Raw genomic sequence first — 22,543 nt, forward strand, 5'->3', positions numbered from 1 at the left:
TTACCACAGATTAAATATAACATGTTCTAAAGCTGGCAACTGAAATATCGGCTCTCACTAGAACCATACTTGCCTATCTGATCCTCTCCATGCGGGAGAAAATGCTCTTTTCCTGGACTTCCCTAGTAATGTAGGATTGTCATCACTTGTAGTGAAACACCTTTCCTATCAATTACCTAGCTCCCCACAGGTGATGGCAATCATACATTACCAGGGAAGTCCAGGAACAGAGGATTTTCTCCCTCATGGAGAGGGTCAGGTAGGCAAGTATGACTAGAACACTGCAATGTAATTTTGGTATGCAGGTTGCATATGTTAATTTGTTCATTTATAGCCTAAAATGTGCTTGAAAATAAACAACAAATCATTGACATCACAAATAACATAAGACCAACACTTTAAACAAAACATTCAGCCATGAATGTAAGATTGGGTTTATTTTGTGACCAAGAGAACAGTTATTCTAAAATAGCAATCATACAAGAACAATGACTGGAATCCAAATAGGTATCACAGCCATTGATATTTCCATTACTTAAACAGCACTTGCAGTAAATAATATGGAAATGAGAGATTTTTTTTTAAATCTTGCAGCTTTCATATAGCACTTTGTATTTGGCCAGTATGTTAGAGTTATTTCAGCACATTAGCATATTTTACCACAAAATAAACAATTAAAACTGCTCAAAGCAAATCACATTAAAATAAAAAGAGTTTTATTGTTCCTCAGTGAGAAAAACAAAATAGCAATCTAGCAAATATGATACCTTTTATTAAAAGGTATCATATTTGCTAGATTGCTATTTTGTTTTTCTCACTGAGGAACAATAAAACTCTTCTTATCAACTGGCTAACACGGTACCAAACTTTTTTCTTTTTACATTAAAATAAAGATATACCTTTCAGACTGCATACACAAGCTTGTATATACAACGGATGCATAGAACAATTTGTTTAAAGATGTACAGTCCGCTTCCCAAATACACAAGAATATACATTAAATACAGTAGCATTTTGATTGTCAACATGTAAACAATGAAGATAAATAAGCTGGGCAGTGTACGCCATCTTCGTTAATAACAAGGCAATAGCTTTTAAGCATAACACAGATATAATAATAAAAGCATCAAGTTTAACAAACCCTGAAAACTTCAAATATTTGGAAAAGTTGCACAGTAGATGCCTTGACAACCTTCAGTACTCCAGGTAGTGTGAAATACAAATTCCAACATACCGTAACCTACCAGCTGGCTCAGCATGCTGGGACTCGTAGTTTCACAGCACCTAGAGAACGCAGGTTACCGAGGCCCACAGTAGACTGTTCTATTGCAGGTGCTTAGCAACATAGACACCTCATTTCCTATTCTCCACATAAGAATGAAGGAGGAATAGAAATAATAGTTTCAAAATACTCAAGGGTAAAGTTGTATTAGTTCGATACAAGCCATTTGCCAGAATAACATTTGCAGGATCAATGCTTAATCCGCAAACACTTTTGACTACACTCACATTGATGATATAAAAAGGTACAACGCAGTTTCAGCAGCCCACATTACCCCAACTTTCTGAACCTGGAAAAGAATTCCAAAACCATCAAATCTGTTTCACAAATTGAAAGTATGTGATATTAAAGAGGATAATGTGTAGTAGTATGCAATAGAGTGTCAGTTATCTGTAGTTTTCGGGATATCCTGGACATCTGCTAGGTGAAGCTTTTGTCTGAATCACACTGTTAAGGTGTTAATACCAATATATAGTTATGGCAAATCTCACATCTGGGCAACTTTCGGTACTTATGTAGTATCTGGGCGTCCGATTTAGAAATCGGATCGGATCGCATGCGACCAAATCGTATGCGATGGTCAAGATTTTTCCATAGGATTCAATGTTAAAATGGTCTGAGTCCATTTTAACATAGAATTCAATGGGAAAAAGGGGTCCTTTTCCTTTCCCCACTATCCAAGTGGGCATGGAGTTGGATATAAACCTGTCGCGAGCGTAGCGAGCCACCGAGCCCGAAGCGTGGCGAGCGTAGCGAGCCCCGGGAGGGGACACAATACTTTTTAAGAAATATGCGTCCCCTCGCCACGCTTTGGGCTCGGTGGCTCGCTGCGCTCGCCACGCTATATAAAATCAACTCTATGCCCACTTGGATAGTGGGGAAATGAACAGGACCTTCTTAACATTGAATCCTATGCAAAATCGCATCGAAACGCATCGCATCTGATTGTATGCCTTAAGGTAAGGCAAACAATCACAAAATCGGCAGCCCAGATACTACATAAGTACCCAACTTTCTAATATTACACTGTGGGCCTTATTCTGTTCCGTCCGCATGGGGGAGCGATGTTTTCCTGTTGTGCATACGCTGGGTGTGAACGGGCAGGGCGAACTGCTATTTCGCCATTCCGTTTGCACCTGCTAGTGCGAGCAGGGGCCAGCGGCGAGGCGATACGCCCATGGGAACACCCAGCATTTCATGGGCGTTCCCTTGAAAATGCTGAGCGTTTCCATGGAAATTAGGCAGTGATGTGGCTGCCGGGGGTGGACAGCTGACATCACCTGATGTCCTCCCTCTTCCCATATAGGGAACATGCAAAGCCAATACACCGGACAGTGGCTTAGTTTTGCGTGCACCTTTTAAATCATTCGATGGTTGATGACCACCGAATGATTTGGCGCCCGCGTCCAAGGCTATGAATGGATGTTTATGCAAAACATCCATTTGCAGCCGTGCAGGGGACTCGGGAGCAGTGATTTATCCACACGCAGCATTGTGGGTGGACTAGAATAAGATCCAGTATGCTATATGCAGGGCCAACCATGAGGGACCATCTAAAATAAAGGTTATGCAGTGACTTCCAAACCGGGGGCCCAATTCAGACCCGGTCTCATTGTCTGAAAATCCTAGACTTAATCCGATTTTGCCTGACTATTGCAATATAAGCTCTGGCAGGGGTGGCGTTGATGCAACAATAGCTCCACAGCAAAGTGCTTGCAATTAAGCGATGTGCCTGGAAATGTTTGACATCAGCCGTCCGCCCCTGTCAGGCAGCCTGCGTACTCATGGGAACACCCAGCATTTTCATGGGGACGCCCATAAACGTTCCCATGGGCAAACCCCATCCCCACCTATCCCTCCCTTAAACAAAACGACCCGGCAAGTGTGTAGCTTGCAGAAACCATTCCTTGCCGGGGTCTGCATGTGCGCAAACTCACCGCCATCGGAATTTGGCCGAATTTGCCCTGTTCCAAATGGTGTTGAATCACCCCCAATGTCCGAAGCTATTCAATGATTCTGCGGTGTAAAGCACATTAACCCACAGAATCCACAGTTAGTACACCATCTAATGTGTGACGCATGGGAACGCTGCACTGATGGATTGTGTCCGGGCTGACCTTTAGCTCAGCTAATTGAATCTGCCCCAAAATATGTGTATATTAATATGCACTATAAATATTTACATATTACATGCTTTTTGGATAAAAATCATTACACTAACATTTTTATACTTCCGCCAAGTCAAAAGAACTGCTGAACGCTTAACATTTACAATACATAAAAATGGGTACTTGTGTATTATCACAGCGCCCACTAAGCAATTTGATTAGTGGGCTATTCTGCGTAGGAAAATCGCATCGCATGGGCCTTTGTAAGGGCCGTGCGATGCAATGTGATTTTCCGATGTCATTTATTCACTGCTCTCTCAGCCCTGGGGGATCGTATCGCACCTCCCGCAAAATCGCATGCGATTTTATAGGGTGTGTGATGCCATTACATTAGATATACCATTATATCATTGTATGACATACAATGATGTTTTAGCCCCCCCCCCTCCACTATCCATGCCACCCCGAAGCGTGGCAAGCAGCGGCGGCACGCTTCCTCCGACTTTTTCATACCCCCACTATCCACGTCGGAGTCGAGTTGATTTCATAGTGTGGCAAGCCCCGCGAGGTGACGCAAAATACATGTAAAGTAATCAGCGTCCGCTCGCCAAGTTGCGCCGCCGTGGATAGTGGGGGAATGAAAATGCCGGAGGACGCGTTCCGCCGCCGCTCGCCACGCTTCGGGGTGGCGTGGATAGTGAGGGGGTACCTAAAACATCATTGTATGTCATACAATGATATTATGGTATAGGTAATGTCATGGCATGGCATCGCACACCCTATAAAATCGCATGTGATTTTGCGGGAGGTGCGATGCGATCCCCTGGGGCATACAGAGCAGTGAATAAATGACATAAAAAAATCCCATCGCATGACCCTTAAAATGGCTGATGCAATGCGATTTTCCTACGGTGCTGTACGTAGGAAACTTGGGCGCCGTGATAATACACAAGTACCTAGAAATGTGACACAATAAGGTTTGTCAATATAATAAAATAAAAAGGATACATAGAAGAATTGAGCTCCTCCAGCTACAAATGAAAAAGGAAGTAGTTAAGGAACAACACAAACATTTCAAATTAATGTAATAATGATCTCACCAATACAATTTGGTGACCATGACACCTATTACGACACATTAACAACATAGAACCACGCGCAACAATAACGACATTGACTGTATACACTGGACAATATTACCATGGTATCGTCAATGATCATCATTGACTATATATCACCTAGTGTGTACCCAGCTTAAAGCTCCCTAGTAACTCGTAGTATATATGCTATTTAAGGAATAGAACGTGGCTGTGGCTATTATGCTGTATCAAATTAAAAGGCCTATAAGAATCTGTAATCAGGAACATTTGCTTAAGAAAAAAAATATGGTCACCAATCACAGTCTACATAGACATTTTACTCAGGCTCATAATTTCAATGACCAACCCTTTTACCAGTTTACGGATACTGAAAATGTACCAGCATACCACTACAATATAGATTTAAAGGTACGTGTGTATTTTGGCGGCGCCCATCGCATCGCATACCATAACGCATGCGATGGTATGCGATGCGACGCGATTTCGTTGGATAGTGTGCGATGGCATACAATTTTCAAATTGTATGCCATTGTACATGGCATACAATGCCATACGATGCGATGCGATTAAACATTGTATAAGCACCCTAATGGGTGCTTATACAATGTTAAGCACCCTGATGGGTGCTTACAATGTTAAATGCACCCCCACGCCACCCCCCACTATAAACGTGAACCCGAAGCGTGGCGAGCGCAGCGAGCCCGCGAGGGGCGGTGGTACGCGTCCTACGACCTTTTCATACCTCCACTATCCACGTCAGCGTGGAGTTGAGAATAGATTAGTGTGGCGAGCGCAGCGAGCCCCGCGAGGGGACGCGGATACCTGTGAAGGTATCCGCTGCGCTCGCCACGCTTCGGGCTCGGTGGCTCGCTGCGCTCGCCACACTAATCTATTCTCAACTCCACGCCGACGTGGATAGTGGGGGTATGAAAAGGTCGTAGGACGCGTACCGCCACCGCTCGCCACGCTTCGGGTTAACGTTTATAGTGGGGGGTGGCGTGGGGGTGCATTTAACATTGTAAGCACCCATTAGGGTGCTTATACAATTTTTCATCGCATAGGGGGTCAAAATCGCGCGCCGCCAAAATACACAAGTACCGATTTAAATAATTAACATATATACACTCGAGTATAAGCCTACTTTTTCAGAACAGTTTTTATGCTGAAAAAGCCCCCCCTCGACTTATACTCGAGTGAGGGTCCCACTTGAGTGAATAGGTTTTCCCAGTTTTTTGTTGTAAAATTAGGTGCCTCGGCTTGGTATATTAGATATTCATGTGTGATACAGTTACTCCAAGGGAGCTAAATGAGGGTATCACTATGGCCTATTTTCTGGGTCAATAAGAACAACACTTGTTTAATACTATAGTATTTTTTTATATACTGTACATCAGTTTGATTGATTTTATATATACAGTTTCCAATTTCCCTAACCATTATACTTCAAATGATACTTCTGTTGCTGGATAGTGTATTTATTATCTCCTTGAATATATTTTAAAGGAGTCCCACAGTCCACAACAAAGGCAAGTTATTTATGGTTTCCCGACAGTGAGACTAATTGCAGAACTTTCAGTCACATCAGGAGCAGCCGAAACTTATCACCAGTAACCTGTTTGGTGAACCATTTCCAAGTCCGGAAGGCGCGACCAGAGGCTTACTACTGCAATCAGTGTTGGACCTGCAATTTTGCAGATTCATGCTGTTTTTGTTGATGCTAGATTTATTTACCCAGGTGAAAAAAATCAGCACGGGGATTGAATAGAGCGAGCTGAATTTGCCCCCAAAAAATGAATTTGTATTTTTAGGAGCAGGACTATGGGGGTGATTCAGGTTGGTTTGCAAAAGCAAACTCCTTTAATGAACAAAACTATGTGCACTGCAGGTAGGGCTGAAGTAACATGTGCAGAGAGAGTTACATTTAGGTGGGGTGTGTTTAAACTGAAATCTAAATTGCAGTGTAAGAATAAGGCAGCCAGTATTTACCCTGTACAGAAACAAAATAAGTCACCCAAATGTACTGTAACTCTCTCTGCACATGTTACATCAGCCCCACCTGCAGTGCACATGGGTTTGTGCATTAAAGGAGTTTTCTTTGTAAACCAACCTTTTTAAAATATAAATCTTTAAGGATAAGCTCATTAGCTTGCTTGCCCAAAAACTGTAGAATTCCATATCTGGAATGGAGTACGTTCAGAAAAGCACATTGTTCTATTTAATAAGTATGCTTATAAGTATCTATTTTAAGGAGCCCATACACGGTCCGTTGTGTATGGCTCCGTTCTGTACTATGCGATGCGCGCTCCCGCGCATCACATAGTATGGTACAAAAAGTATGTGCTGCACATACTTTTTGTACTAGCTATACATCGGATCGGATCGCAGTGCATGCACACTGCATGCACTAGGGATGCGATCCGATGTGTGCTGTTTAAGCACACAACGGATCCGATTAACGGACCGTGTATGGGGGGGCTTTACAAGTTAGTGGAATTGTATTTAGGGCCTCATTCAGACAACCATTAATTAGGGAATTTGCAAATTGAGTGGCCACATAGCAATGGCAACACAAAATGTGTATGGATAAGTTACTATGTAAACGGAATCCCTTTGCAATTTGACTGACAGGAAACCAGCTTTTGGGGGTGGAAACCTGCAGTTTTCTGTGAGTGGTTGGAAAAATGCAGGGGTGCCCAGGCATTTTTGAGGAGGGACTGTGATGTCAGCGATGACCACTTCCAGTCTGTCTCAGTCAGTTACTATTTTTTTTTTTATATTATTTGATGGTTCGGGAGTTGTGTTTGTGGGCAGATAGTGATCCAGTCGCAATGGATCACTATCTAAGGGCCATTTTATCTGTCTGGGTAGAGGCTGTATTCTAGCAGTCCACTGCCATGTCTCACATTAGCGGTCAGGTCTGAATCAGGCCCTTAATACACTTTGCATCATGCCGTCCTGTTTTGTTCTTTTATAGCAGGCATATCCAAACTGTGGCCCTCCAGATGTTGTGAAACTACACATCCCAGCATGCCTTGCCAGTGTTAGCATTCCCTAATAGCAAAACTGTGGAAAGGCATGATGGGACTTGTAGTTTCACAGCTAGAGGGCCATAGTTTGACATGCCTAATTTATATGTTCCTAGGTCCATTCTGGTGAAGATCATCTGAGGAGCTGTTACACTAATCTATTAATAGATTATATTGCTTCACACATTAAAAGGGATTTTTGTAAGAACTTACCGTTCGAAAACCTTTCTCTGATATGGTCCTGGTGACACAGCTTCACTTTGGGATGTAGGAGGGTCCGCAGCTCCCAATTCCGAAACTCTCTTTGTAGAGGTAATGGCCAACAAAAAAAAAACGTTAATTCCCAAGATAGAAATTTTAGGTCAGCCGACCTTAACGGTTCAAAAGGAGATTTTAGAATTATTTTATTTTTTTAAAGAACCTCAAACACCAAGGACAAATCCCATGGTGCAACGGGTTGTTTGTATGGAGGCTTTAACCTGGTAACCCCTTGAAGGAAGGTTTGAACCTCCGGAATCATAGCCACTCTTTTCTGAAAGAAAAATCGACAAGGACGAAATTTGAACCTTGAGAGACTGAAAACTCAGTCCTGATGAACAACCGTCTTGTAGGAATTCAAGTAGCTTAGCCAACTTGAATCTGGCAGTGTGAGCCTTCTACCGCTCACACCATCTAATAATACATGTCTTCCAGACCCTGTAATAATTTGCTGAAGACACAGGCTTCCTGGCCTTAATCATAGTATTAATCACCGCCTCAGAGAAACCATAATTTTTCAAAATGGCGGTTTCAATAGCCAGGTCAACAAAGTTAGTCGAGCTAAATCCTGATGATGGAATGGACCTGGTCTTAAAAGGTCTGGTCGTAGAGGTAGACGCCATGACTGATAGACTCTGAATGCTGGAAAACCAAGATCTCCTTGGCCAATCCAGAGCTATCAATATGACAGCAATCCCTTGGGATTTGATTCTCTTCAGTACCCTTTCAAGCATCGGAAAGGGAGGGAAGATGTAAGCCAGACTCCCTAACCATGGTACTGTCATAGCATCCACTGCTAACGCCAGTGGATCCCTTGTCCTGGAAAATAATCTGGATACTTGATGATTGAACCTGGACGCCAATAAATTCACCTCGGGGAGTCCCCAACGAGCCACAATCTCTTGAAACACCTGTGGATTCAACGCCCATTCTCCTTCCAGGAGCTCCTCTCTGCTCAAGAAGTCTGCTTCCACATTCCGAACCGCCTGAATGAACACTGCTAACAAGGCCGGAACATTTTGTTCTGCCCAACTCAGAATCTGCAACATTTCCTGCCTCGCCATCCTGCCGCGAGTGCCTCCTTGATGATTCAAGTATGCTACCGTCGTGGCATTGTCGGACTGGATTCTTATAGGCAGACCCATTAACCTGTTCTCCGCTTGGGATAACATTTTCCAAACTGCTCGAGGTATTAATATATTGATTTGAAGAGAGGATTCCTCTCTGGTCCACAGACCTTGAAACCTCAATTCCAGAACAACAGCTGCCCAGCTTTTCAGGCTGGCCTCTGTGGTCACCACCAGCCAATTCCATGTCTGGAGAGACCGACTCCCCTGAAGGGTGTCTACGTCTGTCCACCACTGCAATGTGGACCTGGTCTCTGATTTCATGGTCTTTGGGTTCTCCGACCAACAAGTTAGCACGTTCCACTGAAAAAGCAGAGAATGGAACCTGGCGTACTGTAGGATCTCGAAGGTTGCCACCATCTTGCCCAGTAACGTCAGACATCTCCAAACCGATGGATCTGGTAATTCCAATATAGATGTCACCAGTAGACACATGTCCCTGGCCTTTGACTCCGGGAGAATGTAAATGAGTGTCCACTAGAACTCCCAGGAACTGAATCCTTTGTGATGGTACAAGATGAGACTTTAGAAAATTTTGCATCCAGCCGTGATTCTGCAAAAACATTGTGGCCTCTGCCAAAGTCCTGTCGTCACTTTTCTGCTGACTCTGTTTGAACAGCAAGTCGTTCAAATAGGGGATCACTATTTTTTCCTTAGTCTGAGGGCTGCCGCCATAACAGACATGATCTTTGCGAATACCCTCGGGGCCGTAGCGAGACCGAAGGGCAAAGCTTGAAACTGGTAATGCAAGTCTCCAATTGCAAAACGTAGGAGAGACTGATGCTCTCTGCAAATGAGCACATGTAGATATGCGTCCTGAATGTCCATTGATGCCAAAAATTCTCCTTGGTCAAAGCTCAATAGCACTGACCTCATTCCATCTTGAAATGATCCACCCATAGGTGGAGATTTAACGACTGTAAATTCAGAATGGGTCTGAAAGATCTGTCTGGTTTTGGTACTAAGAAAATAAAAGGGAGTAAAAACCCTTCTTTCTCTCCTCCCGCGGTACCGGGACCACCACACCTTTTTCTAGAAGAGACTGGACAGCCCAAAATAGGGCGGTCCTGAGCTGAAACTCTTTTGGTAGTGGTGTAGGTAGAAACCTCTTTGGTGGTAAGCCTCTGAAGTTTATTTTGTATCCTTGAGAAACAATGTCCAGGACCCAAGGGTCCTGTTCCAGCAAGGCCCAGGAGGCGACCCCCCATTCTGAGGACAGATAAGGGAGTCTCCGGCCAGTCATGCTGAGGATTTTTCCTCACCTTTGGTACCCTGTTCCTTATTGGAAGCACAATACAGGATATTGGGGCCTTCCCTTTACCCGAGTGAGATTTACCTCTGTAAGATTGTCCTTTAAATGATACACCCCCTCTAGGGGAGGGACAAAAGCACAGCCGAAAATCTTGAGGCCTGCTTAACCGATGGGGCAGGGAGAAATGTACTCCCCCCCCCCCCCCCCCCGTGGCCTACTTAATAATGTCCTCCATTTCGGAACCAAATATTAGGTTCCCCTTAAGGCTAAGGCCTCTGAATCCTTTTTGGACTCATCGTCTGCTTCCCAGGCTTTGACCGACAGAACTCTCCTGGCATTTACAGACGCAGCCGACACCTTTGAAGCCATTTTAAGTGCTTCTTCCTCGGCTTCTAGGACATATTCAGATGCTGCTTTTAACTTTTCAGCCAGCACTACGATCCCAGAGTTGGAATGAACCACAAGAAATAAGGCATTCCCCCATACAATCATGGCTTTTGGATACCCAGGTGGAAGCAATAAGAGGTCAGAGAGTAAACCCCACACAATCATAAATTGCTTTTAGGTTCCCTTCTTCTCAACGGGGCCTCTAAATACTGCACCCCCTTGAACGGGAAGCACCGTAGCTTTAGATAATCTGGCAACCGGTGCATCCACTAAAGGGACCTTTTCCCAGAGAGCCATATGCTCTTCAGGCAAGGGATATAGACTTAAAACCTTTCAGGCATCTGAAGTCTCTTATCGGGCGTTTCCCAAGCCCTGTAAACGTTCATCGGCAGGAAAGGCAACAGCCTTCTGCACTGCCTTTTAAACACTCCTTTAAAAGGAGTTTTGTCCACATCTGACAAGCTTAAAGCCTGTTTCACTGCCATGATTAATCCTCCACACCGGGGACCGATATATCATCATCATTGTCACCCTGTTCCCAGGGCACATCATGACTGCACCCCCACCCCCCTCCTCTGAATCTACAGGTACAGGAATAATACTGTTTTGGTGATACATCACTATCAAACTTATCCAGAAGTGCATTAAATATGTACCCTTTGCAGTATCCTGCATTACCTGCAGTAAACCTGGCTCTTTGTCTTTTTGGGTTAAAGGAAAAGAGCTAGAGGAATGTTGGAAAGATGATCTAGGTGTCTGTGAAGTAACCAATACATCTCTCTGCTTATCCAACAACTGCACTATGGCAGTAACCGACCTGCCAAGGGCCGTGGCCCACACAGGCTCAGTTTGCTGTGTCCCCTGAGTTGAATACCCATGGGCCTCACAGCTGCGCAAGCAGGGCACAAATCCCCTTGTTCAGAAAGTAATTGAAGTGCACAATTTCTGCACGCGATGAAAAGGTTAAGGGCTCCCTCCCCATGATCACAGACTGCTCTTCTGTCATGATAATAAATCACACAGTGCAAAATGTCAGGCGAAAGTACCAAAGCTAATATATATATAGTACTTATCTGTCTGTGAATTCAGGATGCCTTCTCCAGAATGTAGGGGGTAGCGCAGCCCAGGAGAATCAATCACTCAGCCAGATACAGCGTTTCAGCTTCGCAGCCAGCGTCTCCCAAAACGGCGCCAAGCAGAGTGAGGGAAGAGACGTCATCTGTCCCTGCTACAGAGGGTCTGTGGACTTTGGTGCCAATCTACCCCCTGTAGCCGCTCCCACTGCCGATTCTCCTATTCCTTGTGCCTCTCCTTGAAATTTAGATCACTTGGAATTTGCCCGCAGGCCCTGTAGCAAGTTGCTGTCTTTTTGGTGGAAGAGCTCAGCATTGCAAAACCCCATGTAAAATGGCTGCCGCCATTACGGAGCGCCCATCCCCCATGATCCCCACCTGCATGGAGCCGGTTCAGGGACACACCGGGGCCCAGGCAGCCTCCTAAAAAAGGCTGAAAGCGCCGCACAGAGAGACCAAACAGTGTCTCCTCTGTGCACAGGGAGCTGACAGGACGCGCTTCTGTCAGCTCCTGCTGCGCTGGCAGTGTGAGGATTCTAACAGATTGACTAAGTGTAAAATGAATAAAATAAAAAACACCTAATCTATCTCTAAATCTTCAGCTGCTCAGCAGCCTCTTCAGTATAGCACCCTCTCCGGTGGGCACCGAAAACGAAATGAGGATTCTGGGATGCAGTGGGAGGAGCCTACCTCTCAAAGCTTTAGGATAGGTGTCTGGCTCCTGCGGACCCTCCTACATCCCAAAATGAAGCTGTGTCACCAGGACCATTGAAAGAGAAAGTGTATTTAGTTTGTGTTTTTCTTTAAAGGAGTCTATGATAATAAATACACAATTCCACTTCTGTATCTCTATTACTAAATCTATTCACGATATATACATAAAACATACATCAGAAAGGAGACGGTCGAGATTGGAATCCCTGGCCATCTTGCGTTTGTCTTCAGTCATTTCCTCCAACTCGCCATACAGGTCTAAGTGCAGACGAGCAAGCTTTTCCTGCAACCCCCGGACATGTTCCATCTGTTCAATGGAACATTCATTGCCTACAAAAGCAATTGCACAAAATTCTGACACTATAGCTTACATGCCACATAAAATCGAACACTTAACTTTGGCATATTTAAAATAAAAGTTATATAAATATATATAAAAGTTTGGTTAAACAATCCCAGTCTTCTCCTATGATACCAATTTGATAACTATTGCAAGTGTTGAAAGTCTCTCAAATTATGTGAGCCATCTTTTTGTGGGTAGAACCAGCACCAATTCTCCAACAATCAGTACCTAGTTTTTACGATCGCTCAGCACACAGCGATGTGTCAGCGCTGTGTGTGGAGTAATCTGTCACGGCCAGTGCTCTCCGGTGAGAACACTGGCCCTGACCCCGGCGATGAACTAGCATGCTGGATATTAATCGCTGGGGCGATAGTGATGTGCGGGGCTGCGCATTGCTCTACCCCTACAAATGGAACGACGTAGGGGCATTTTCAAAACGATTTAGTGAGATCACTTAGAAAATGCGGTACTTGTGTAGTTTCACAGCGGCACTTCCTTGCGGATCGCATCGTATGCAAATATCGCATGCGATTTAGCCCACCCCCATGTCAGCCCAAACCCGCGAGGGGACACGGTAGGCATCCTTGTGACCTGTTCATACCCCCATTATTCGCATCAGCATGGAGTTGATTTTATAAAGTGTGGCGAGCCCGAAGTGTGCCCCCGCGAGGGGACGTGGAAAACGAGCCTGAAGCATTGCGAGCAGGCACGGATTACTTGACGTGTATTTCGTGGGGCATGTATTTGGTGGGGCTCGCTATGCTTCGGGCTGATGTGGATAGTGGGGGTGTGCTAAATCGCATCGCAGATCAAATCGTATGTAAATTGTATGCAAATATTGCATGCGATTTGAATAAGATCCGCTGGGAAGTGACGCTGTAAAAAACTACACAAGTACCGAAAATGCTTCCAAATCACTAAGTGTGTAGTCCCCAATACTGATGCCACTAGTTCTTAGTGCGGGCCTTGACACATTTTCTAAAATCTAGCATCTACAGATGGAGCCGGCTCCATCCTTGCAGGGGCGTGCTCGCACGAGACACCCGGGCGCCCAATGACAACGGAGCTTGGCGGGGGTCCCCGTAGCCTCCCCCTCCGTCGCCACCGGTCCCCCCTCGAACTGGGTAGCATCTCCATGAAGCGGGGACGGGCAGGGAAACGCTGCCCAGCCGTCGTGATACTGGGATGCGCGTGTGAAACACGTGCGTCCCAGAGTCTATCGCCGGCGCGCGCCAGAGAGGAGTCCCTGGCGAGCGCCGGGCAAAGATAAAGCCGGCTCCATCTGTAGTGTTGAAGCCAGATGATGCACCACCAGGGAAGAAGGGACAGGAGGAGATAACGTAGGCAGTGAAAAATGTGGCAGAAGCAGGCACAGGCTGGTATAAAAAATTGGCGCATACACTCTTAGGCATGAAATGACTGCTGCAATACAAGCTCGCCCACAAGGATCTGCTTCTGATTCCTCCCTCTCTGCGTTATCTGGTCACCAATCAGAAATCTGGTTGTCCTATCGAACTGGACCCCAAAAATTACCAAGCTCTGTCTTAGTGAACCGATAAGTTGTATTCTCGTGAATATTGATTCATCTCACAGACTGCCTGTCTACTGGGTGTATGTAAGTAATGGAAGGACTTTAACAACCACCAACTACTAATAGTAACAAATAAAAGGAGTATTATTATACAGGCATTCCAGATACATTTTATACAGAAATATATATTTTTTTTACCAAAAGCTTGAAGTTTGCCTGAGTGGAAGTCATTGAGAAGACTCAAAAGACCTTTCTCCATTTCCTGCACATCAGACACATCTGTAAGGAAAGAGTGCTGAATAGGGGCTGAGGTAGCACCTTTGCCTTCTCCCTGAGATTTAGACTTTTCTTTGATCGCTCTTCAAGGAAATGAAACACAGAAAATGATAATCACTGTACATAAAGCAATTTGCACATTAGAACTTAATAAAACAAGCAGGCGTGCCTACCAAGTCTTCACCTGCAGCCCCCAGCTGTTTCTTGCTTTACTCCGCCCCCATCAGTCCCAGCTTCTAATCTCTGCTTTATGTCATGATCTGCTTAACCAACAGCCCTAATGCTAGGTACACACCAGAATGATTATGATTGTGAGCAGATCATGAGACAATCGTACGATGGTTGCAAGATCTGTTGGTGCACACGATCTGCAAACCATCCAATTGCGATCCGATAACAAATCCTGACTGCAGCAGGTAGGATCTCCAAAATTACGAAACGACCAGTGGGGACACGTATCGGAACGGATCAAGAACATGCCAAAACATGCCCAATTTCCATACAATCGTCGACATTGCATCGAAATTAGGGGAATGGAGGCCAAATCGTTCCGGTGTGTACGCAGCATAACTTATTTAAAATAGTTGGGTACTTATGAGTTATCTGGGCGCCCGATTTTTTGATTGTATGCCTTAAGTTAAGGCATACAATCAGATGCGATGCGATATCGCATCGCATGCGACCATCGGATGCGATGACCCGATTTTTCCATAGGAATCAATGTTAAAATTGACGGAGTCCATTTTAACATGGAATTCAATGGGAAAAAGGGGTCCTTTTCATACCCCTACTATCCAAGTGGGCATGGAGTTGGATATAAACCTGTGGCGAGCGTAGCGAGCCACCGAGCCCGAAGCGTGGCGAGCGAAGCGAGCCCCGCGAGGGGACGGTATTCTGTGTCCGCTCGCCACAGGTTTATATCCAACTCCATGCCCACTTGGATAGTAGGGGTATGAAAAGGACCCCTTTTTCCCATTGAATTCCATGTTAAAATGGACTCAGTCCATTTTAACATTGATTCCTATGGAAAAATCGGGTCATCGCATCGCATCGCATCCGATGGTCGCATGCGATGCGATGTGCCCGATCCGACCCGATTTAGAAATCGGGCGCCCAGATAACTCACAAGTACCAATAGTTGCAATGGGTCGTGAAGGAAAAAACAGATCTTGATCTTATTATTTTCCCAACTTCTGCATCACATGATCTCTCTCTTCACAAAAGAGGCTAATTCAGTAAGCCCCGCAGATCACAAAAAAAATAATAATCTATTTGCCAATTTTCGATGATCTGCACATGCGGTCGCATAGCGTGGAGGTACCCAGCACGTGGGCCCCTGCATGCTAGGGGGATCAGGTGTAGTATTACAAATCTTTATAAAACCAGAAACTGAAGCTGAATTAGGCCCAATATGTAGCGGTCACCCAGAACAAGTAGCACATTCAAGACCAAAAGGAAAAATCTATCAAATGCTTTCTCTCCTTGGGAAACAGTTACATACTTCTGTTACTAGAGCAAAGTCAGGTGTTAAACTACATTAAAACAGGTTGAAGCGGAGACCTGCTGCGGATGCTGGATGACATTCCGACAGTCATTACACCAACTTCGGAATCCCGACTGAAAGGGGCTATTCTTCTTCGTGGGAACCCATGCCCACCATAGAGGGAGAATAGAATAGGGGGCGAGCGCAGCTTGCTGCAAAGCCCACAAGGGGCTTCTATGTGCTCACCCCGCTGAGTCCTCGCAGTTGGGATTCAGACGTCGGACTAATGACTGTCGGCGTGCTATACCCCACCTATCTGCTGCACCCTCACACCTTATTTAGAGCAAGTACAAGGTTTTGGGTGGTGCTAGCGCTCTGGGTTTGCCGTGAAGGATAGGTGGCGTTTGTAGTCACTGATGGTATGATCTTTGGCAGTGGGCAAAAACTGTAGGCTGGGTGTTGTGAAAAGCGATAAGGTGACCGGTATAATCTGTTGACCTTTAGTAACTTGTCCCATGAAGAGAGATGTTTAAATCAGGGGGACTTGTGGCTGGGAGTTCTGAGAATGTGGATCTCTTGCTTCTGGGCTGTGGTGTTGATACCTCAGATGCAAGGGAATGTGTCAGAATAAATCAATTTGCAATGCTGGTGCTGCTGTAGTGACTTACACTTGAGTTCTGTTGAATCAGCATGCACTCCTTGCCTGGATAGCTCCCTGTGTGGCAGTCAGATGGCAGGAGGGGCGGATAAATGAAAATAGCTATGGACTGGTGCTTAAATACAAGCACAAATTTATTAGCTGTAAAAACGGTATACAATCAAAATTGGTTAGGGTGGTATAAGGGGGTGTAGGTACCTACACCCCCTTATACCACCCTAACCAATTTCGTGGGTACCTCCACACTTTGCGACCGCATGTGCAGATCATCGAAAATTGGCAAATAGCCTGTCGAATCTTCGCAAAAGAGGCTAATTCAATCTGCGGGGCTTATTGAATTAGCCTCTTTTGCGAAGATTCGACAGAACTCAAGGGTAAGTCACTACAGCAGCACCAGCATTGCAAATTGATTTATTCTGACACATCCCCTTACATCTGAGGTATCAACACCACAGCCCAGAAGCAAGAGATCCACATTCTCAGAACTCCCAGCCACAAGTCCCCCTGATTTAAACATCTCTCTTCGTGTGACAGGTTACTAAAGATCAACAGATTATACCGGTCACCTTATCACTTTTCACAACACCCAGCCTATAGTTTTTTGCCCACTGCCAAAGATCATACCATCAGTGACTACAAACACCACCTATCCTTCACGGCAACCCCAGAGCGCTAGCACCACCCAAAAACTTGTACCTGATCTAACCAAGGGGGGGGGGGGAACAGGACTCCCCCCTACAGGTGCGAGCTGCTAAGGGTTCAGCCCCCTTCCGAGCGCTGTGCAAATACCATCTACCCACATCTTATTTAGTGCAATCCTATGCTTGCTCAGAATGTCCAAAAACTGTACATGGTCACCTGTGCCAATGAAACCATGACAATGTAGAATCAGCCCCAATGTGTGCAATGTATCAGAATAAGCAGAATGGCCTATATATTCTTTCCATGTACAGAGCTGCAGTATGTAAGTTTACCTTTTCAGCTTTGGTTTCTGCACAGCAGACTGTGACCCAGCATTGGAAAAGCCTGAACTTTTGCTGAGTGGGACAGAGTTTTTCTTGGAATTCACCAGCGGAGGATGACTGGTAGAGGACTTGGGACTCCTCCTCTTCATCTTCCTCTCGTCCATGGAGGCTGAGCTTTATTTGCACCCACTTTTCATAACCTAAAATAAACAAAATACATCAATCCTATAATTGTATTAAACACATAACAAGAGGTTGGTGTTAAAAGGAGTGGACTATAAAATTAACAGGTTAATATTTAAGATATCAGTGTGCCTAGTGAAGCATACAGAGGCTGTGTGTGTGTGTTTTGTTGCTTACTAAAATTCTCTCAGCCACAGAGCCCCAACCTACAGCCGCCTCATACTACACAGCACAGTCAGTGGTGTCACGGTTACCGGCACCGCTACCCGGCTGTGCATACACTGTACTCTGACCTGCATAGGTGATATGCCCCCCGTGTTGTTGTTGGGGGGAAGTGGACTTCCACTGTGTGTGAGGCGAAAGTGGCGCGGCTCTGACGTATAACACACAGAGACGTCAATGGCCGCGCCCCATAGCCGGGCGGTGTCACGCCGGGGGCGGCATAGTAATACATAGAACTTCAGCCTCGTTCGGATAGCGATATTTCTCTCTGAAGATTTTTTTTTTAATAGAACTTTATTAGTACTGTACATTGCCGGACAAACGAACACGGCGACCGGTCCAGCAACAACGCTAGGCATCAGCACCGCGAGACTACCACCATCTTCATCATCCTCTCGCGAGATTTCGCCGCTATTTCTCCTTTCAGCTGCCGCTGCCGCCGTGCTTTAGGTTTCATTTCATGTCGGATAGCGGAGAAGTCAACAACACCCCTAGAGGCAGCAGCTGTGCTAGGACAAGATTGGTTCCGGGCCCTGCTTTGGCGTCAGGGGCTTTTGTTTCCGCCTGAGGAGCGCGCTTGACTCTGCCGGTCAGAACCGTGAGGCCGGGGAACCGGTAACCCCTAGACGGGGGAGCTGACGGTGCGATTGCCGGGGCAACAGGAGCGGCGCTCGTCTCTCCTGCGAGATAAAGGGGGATGTATCGGCGGACGGACGGAGGGGAGCCGCGGCAATGACGCCGACACCTAGCCAGAGCGGGCGGCGGTGGTGGCTGAGCGGTAAGGCGAGGTACGTGAGAGCGGCGATTGTTGCCCGTGGATATGGACCCAGGCCTGGTTGGCGTGAAGGGCGTTCCGTGTCACAATTACTTAAGTTCAGGTGTACCTGTGCCACTATCATCAGGGACATGGGGAAGGGGAGATAACAGCCTCCCCCTGTGGTCCGGACCGTCTGGTTTTTGCTACATGCCCGGACCATGTAGCAATGTACCCCTCCTCCTCTACCTGGTGACAGGTGTCACAGGCAGCCCCCCAGGACAGGACACCCCCGTACAGGACACCCCCCCGGACCGGACGCTACAAGCTCCAAAATGCAGAGTTTGATGTCTGGTCCGGGGGTTTTGTCCTGGTCCGGTTTTTACCCATACCCCTATATATGCAGAACACATTATATGCTTTTCTCTTTAGGCTCCGAAACCCCGCTCTGATGGTTTTGCTATAGTAACACTTTTTTTTTTTATTCATGTTTTTGGGCTGGTGTTACTACCGGCGTCTGACTGGCATGAACGTCCAGCTGTATTGCTGCACTATGGTTGCGTTTGCACTTTGCAGACAGCTGAGTGTAATGCAACGGTTCTCCCAGCCGTTGCAATCCTCCACCTGGGGGATGTACTAAAAGGAATGACAGTGGAATGACAGTGTTGTCTGCAGATAAGGAATGCCAATTGACTATAATGGGAGAAAATTACTTTTATATTAATATTTCTGAAATTATTGCACATATCAACTATATTTTTGGTATACTTCTTGCTAAGACCATTACACATATTTTACATGCAGAATGACGCGGAATGACGGCTGCCTCCTATGGAATGACAGCCTTTTAATTCGCCATCCTGAACCAAAATAGCATTAAAGCAGCTCCATTATGCGATATTAAGACCCCGATGTTACGGTGATCCCCATAGCGCACGCGCTCATCCTTTTCCAAATATGTCCGCCTACACCCCTACTCTCGTAAACATGTCACCTGACGCGGAATGACGGCTGCATCCTATGGAATGACGGCCTTTTAATTCGCCATCCTGAAGCCAAAATAGCATTAAAGCAGCTCCATTATGCGATATTAAGACCCCGATGTTACGATGATCCCCATAGCGCACGCGCTCATCCTTTTCCAAATATGCCCGCCTACACCCCTGCTCTCGTAAACATGTCACATGACGCGGAATGACGGCTGCCTCCTATGGAATGACGGCCTTTTAATTCGCCATCCTGAAGCCAAAATAGCATTAAAATAGCTCCATTATGCGATATTAAGACCCCGATGTTACGGTGATCCCCATAGCGCACGCGCTCATCCTTTTCCAAATATGCCCGCCTACACCCCTACTCTCGTAAACATGTCACGTGACGCGGAATGACGGCTGCCTCCTATGGAATGACGGCTTTTTAATTCGCCATCCTGAAGCCAAAATAGCATTAAAGCAGCTCCATTATGCGATATTAAGACCCCGATGTTACGGTGATCCCCATAGCGCACGCGTTCATCCTTTTCCAAATATGCCCGCCTACACCCCTACTCTCGTAAACATGTCACGTGACGCTGAATGACGGCTGCCTCCTATGGAATGACGGCCTTTTAATTCGCCATCCTGAAGCCAAAATAGCATTAAAGCAGCTCCATTATGCGATATTAAGACCCCGATGTTACGGTGATCCCCATAGCGCACGCGCTCATCCTTTTCCAAATATGTCCGCCTACACCCCTACTCTCGTAAACATGTCACCTGACGGGGAATGACGGCTGCCTCCTATGGAATGACGGCCTTTTAATTCGCCATCCTGAAGCCAAAATAGCATTAAAATAGCACAGTGGAATGACAGTGGAATGACAGTGTTGTCTGCAGATAAGGAATGCCAATTGACTATAATGGGAGAAAATGACTTTTATATTAATATTTCTGAAATTATTGCACATATCAACTATATTTTTGGTATACTTCTTGCTAAGACCATTACACATATTTTACATGCAGAATGACGCGGAATGACGGCTGCCTCCTATGGAATGACAGCCTTTTAATTCGCCATCCTGAACCAAAATAGCATTAAAATAGCTCCATTATGCGATATTAAGACCCCGATGTTACGGTGATCCCCATAGCGCACGCGCTCATCCTTTTCCAAATATGTCCGCCTACACCCCTACTCTCGTAAACATGTCACCTGACGCGGAATGACGGCTGCATCCTATGGAATGACGGCCTTTTAATTCGCCATCCTGAAGCCAAAATAGCATTAAAGCAGCTCCATTATGCGATATTAAGACCCCGATGTTACGATGATCCCCATAGCGCACGCGCTCATCCTTTTCCAAATATGCCCGCCTACACCCCTGCTCTCGTAAACATGTCACATGACGCGGAATGACGGCTGCCTCCTATGGAATGACGGCCTTTTAATTCGCCATCCTGAAGCCAAAATAGCATTAAAATAGCTCCATTATGCGATATTAAGACCCCGATGTTACGGTGATCCCCATAGCGCACGCGCTCATCCTTTTCCAAATATGCCCGCCTACACCCCTACTCTCGTAAACATGTCACGTGACGCGGAATGACGGCTGCCTCCTATGGAATGACGGCTTTTTAATTCGCCATCCTGAAGCCAAAATAGCATTAAAGCAGCTCCATTATGCGATATTAAGACCCCGATGTTACGGTGATCCCCATAGCGCACGCGTTCATCCTTTTCCAAATATGCCCGCCTACACCCCTACTCTCGTAAACATGTCACGTGACGCTGAATGACGGCTGCCTCCTATGGAATGACGGCCTTTTAATTCGCCATCCTGAAGCCAAAATAGCATTAAAGCAGCTCCATTATGCGATATTAAGACCCCGATGTTACGGTGATCCCCATAGCGCACGCGCTCATCCTTTTCCAAATATGTCCGCCTACACCCCTACTCTCGTAAACATGTCACCTGACGGGGAATGACGGCTGCCTCCTATGGAATGACGGCCTTTTAATTCGCCATCCTGAAGCCAAAATAGCATTAAAATAGCACAGTGGAATGACAGTGGAATGACAGTGTTGTCTGCAGATAAGGAATGCCAATTGACTATAATGGGAGAAAATGACTTTTATATTAATATTTCTGAAATTATTGCACATATCAACTATATTTTTGGTATACTTCTTGCTAAGACCATTACACATATTTTCCATGCAGAATGACGCGGAATGACGGCTGCCTCCTATGGAATGACAGCCTTTTAATTCGCCATCCTGAACCAAAATAGCATTAAAATAGCTCCATTATGCGATATTAAGACCCCGATGTTACGGTGATCCCCATAGCGCACGCGCTCATCCTTTTCCAAATATGTCCGCCTACACCCCTACTCTCGTAAACATGTCACCTGACGCGGAATGACGGCTGCATCCTATGGAATGACGGCCTTTTAATTCGCCATCCTGAAGCCAAAATAGCATTAAAGCAGATCCATTATGCGATATTAAGACCCCGATGTTACGATGATCCCCATAGCGCACGCGCTCATCCTTTTCCAAATATGCCCGCCTACACCCCTGCTCTCGTAAACATGTCACATGACGCGGAATGACGGCTGCCTCCTATGGAATGACGGGCTTTTAATTCGCCATCCTGAAGCCAAAATAGCATTAAAATAGCTCCATTATGCGATATTAAGACCCCGATGTTACGGTGATCCCCATAGCGCACGCGCTCATCCTTTTCCACATATGCCCGCCTACACCCCTACTCTCGTAAACATGTCACGTGACGCGGAATGACGGCTGCCTCCTATG

At 45.9% G+C, this 22,543-nt stretch overlaps 1 protein-coding gene and 1 long non-coding RNA gene across 5 annotated transcripts in view; one reads left to right on the plus strand and one right to left on the minus strand.

Moving 5' to 3' along the window:
* Window positions 1–818: 818 nt before the first annotated feature.
* On the minus strand, window positions 819–18,281 carry CCDC28A (coiled-coil domain containing 28A). 3 transcript variants are annotated; one of them, XM_083176590.1, is made up of 6 exons: window positions 17,944–18,273; window positions 17,593–17,783; window positions 14,400–14,560; window positions 12,503–12,657; window positions 4,399–4,421; window positions 819–1,719 (listed from the first exon to the last, which is right to left on the minus strand). In XM_083176590.1, the coding sequence occupies exons 2-6, from the start codon at window positions 17,745–17,747 to the stop codon at window positions 1,665–1,667; spliced, it is 549 nt and encodes a 182-aa protein (XP_083032716.1). In that variant the 5' UTR covers window positions 17,748–17,783; window positions 17,944–18,273; the 3' UTR covers window positions 819–1,664. The 3 variants fall into 3 exon arrangements, with proteins under 3 accessions (XP_083032716.1, XP_083032715.1, XP_083032717.1); XM_083176589.1 differs by having other exon boundaries at window positions 18,060–18,270; XM_083176591.1 differs by lacking the exon at window positions 12,503–12,657 and having other exon boundaries at window positions 18,060–18,281.
* LOC146063812 (uncharacterized) overlaps window positions 18,218–22,543 on the plus strand; it is a 32,708-nt gene continuing 28,382 nt past the window's right edge. Inside the window, exon 1 of one of the 2 annotated variants that reach the window (XR_014471679.1) lies at window positions 18,218–18,776. This is a non-coding gene — a long non-coding RNA (uncharacterized LOC146063812). The remainder of the gene's footprint in view (window positions 18,777–22,543) is intronic. The other variant, XR_014471680.1, reaches the window with a different exon arrangement.

The sequence above is a fragment of the Crinia signifera genome, chromosome 3, assembly GCF_055691185.1.
Source record: "Crinia signifera chromosome 3, ASM5569118v1, whole genome shotgun sequence".
In the NCBI taxonomy this organism is placed as follows: Eukaryota; Metazoa; Chordata; class Amphibia; order Anura; family Myobatrachidae; genus Crinia; species Crinia signifera.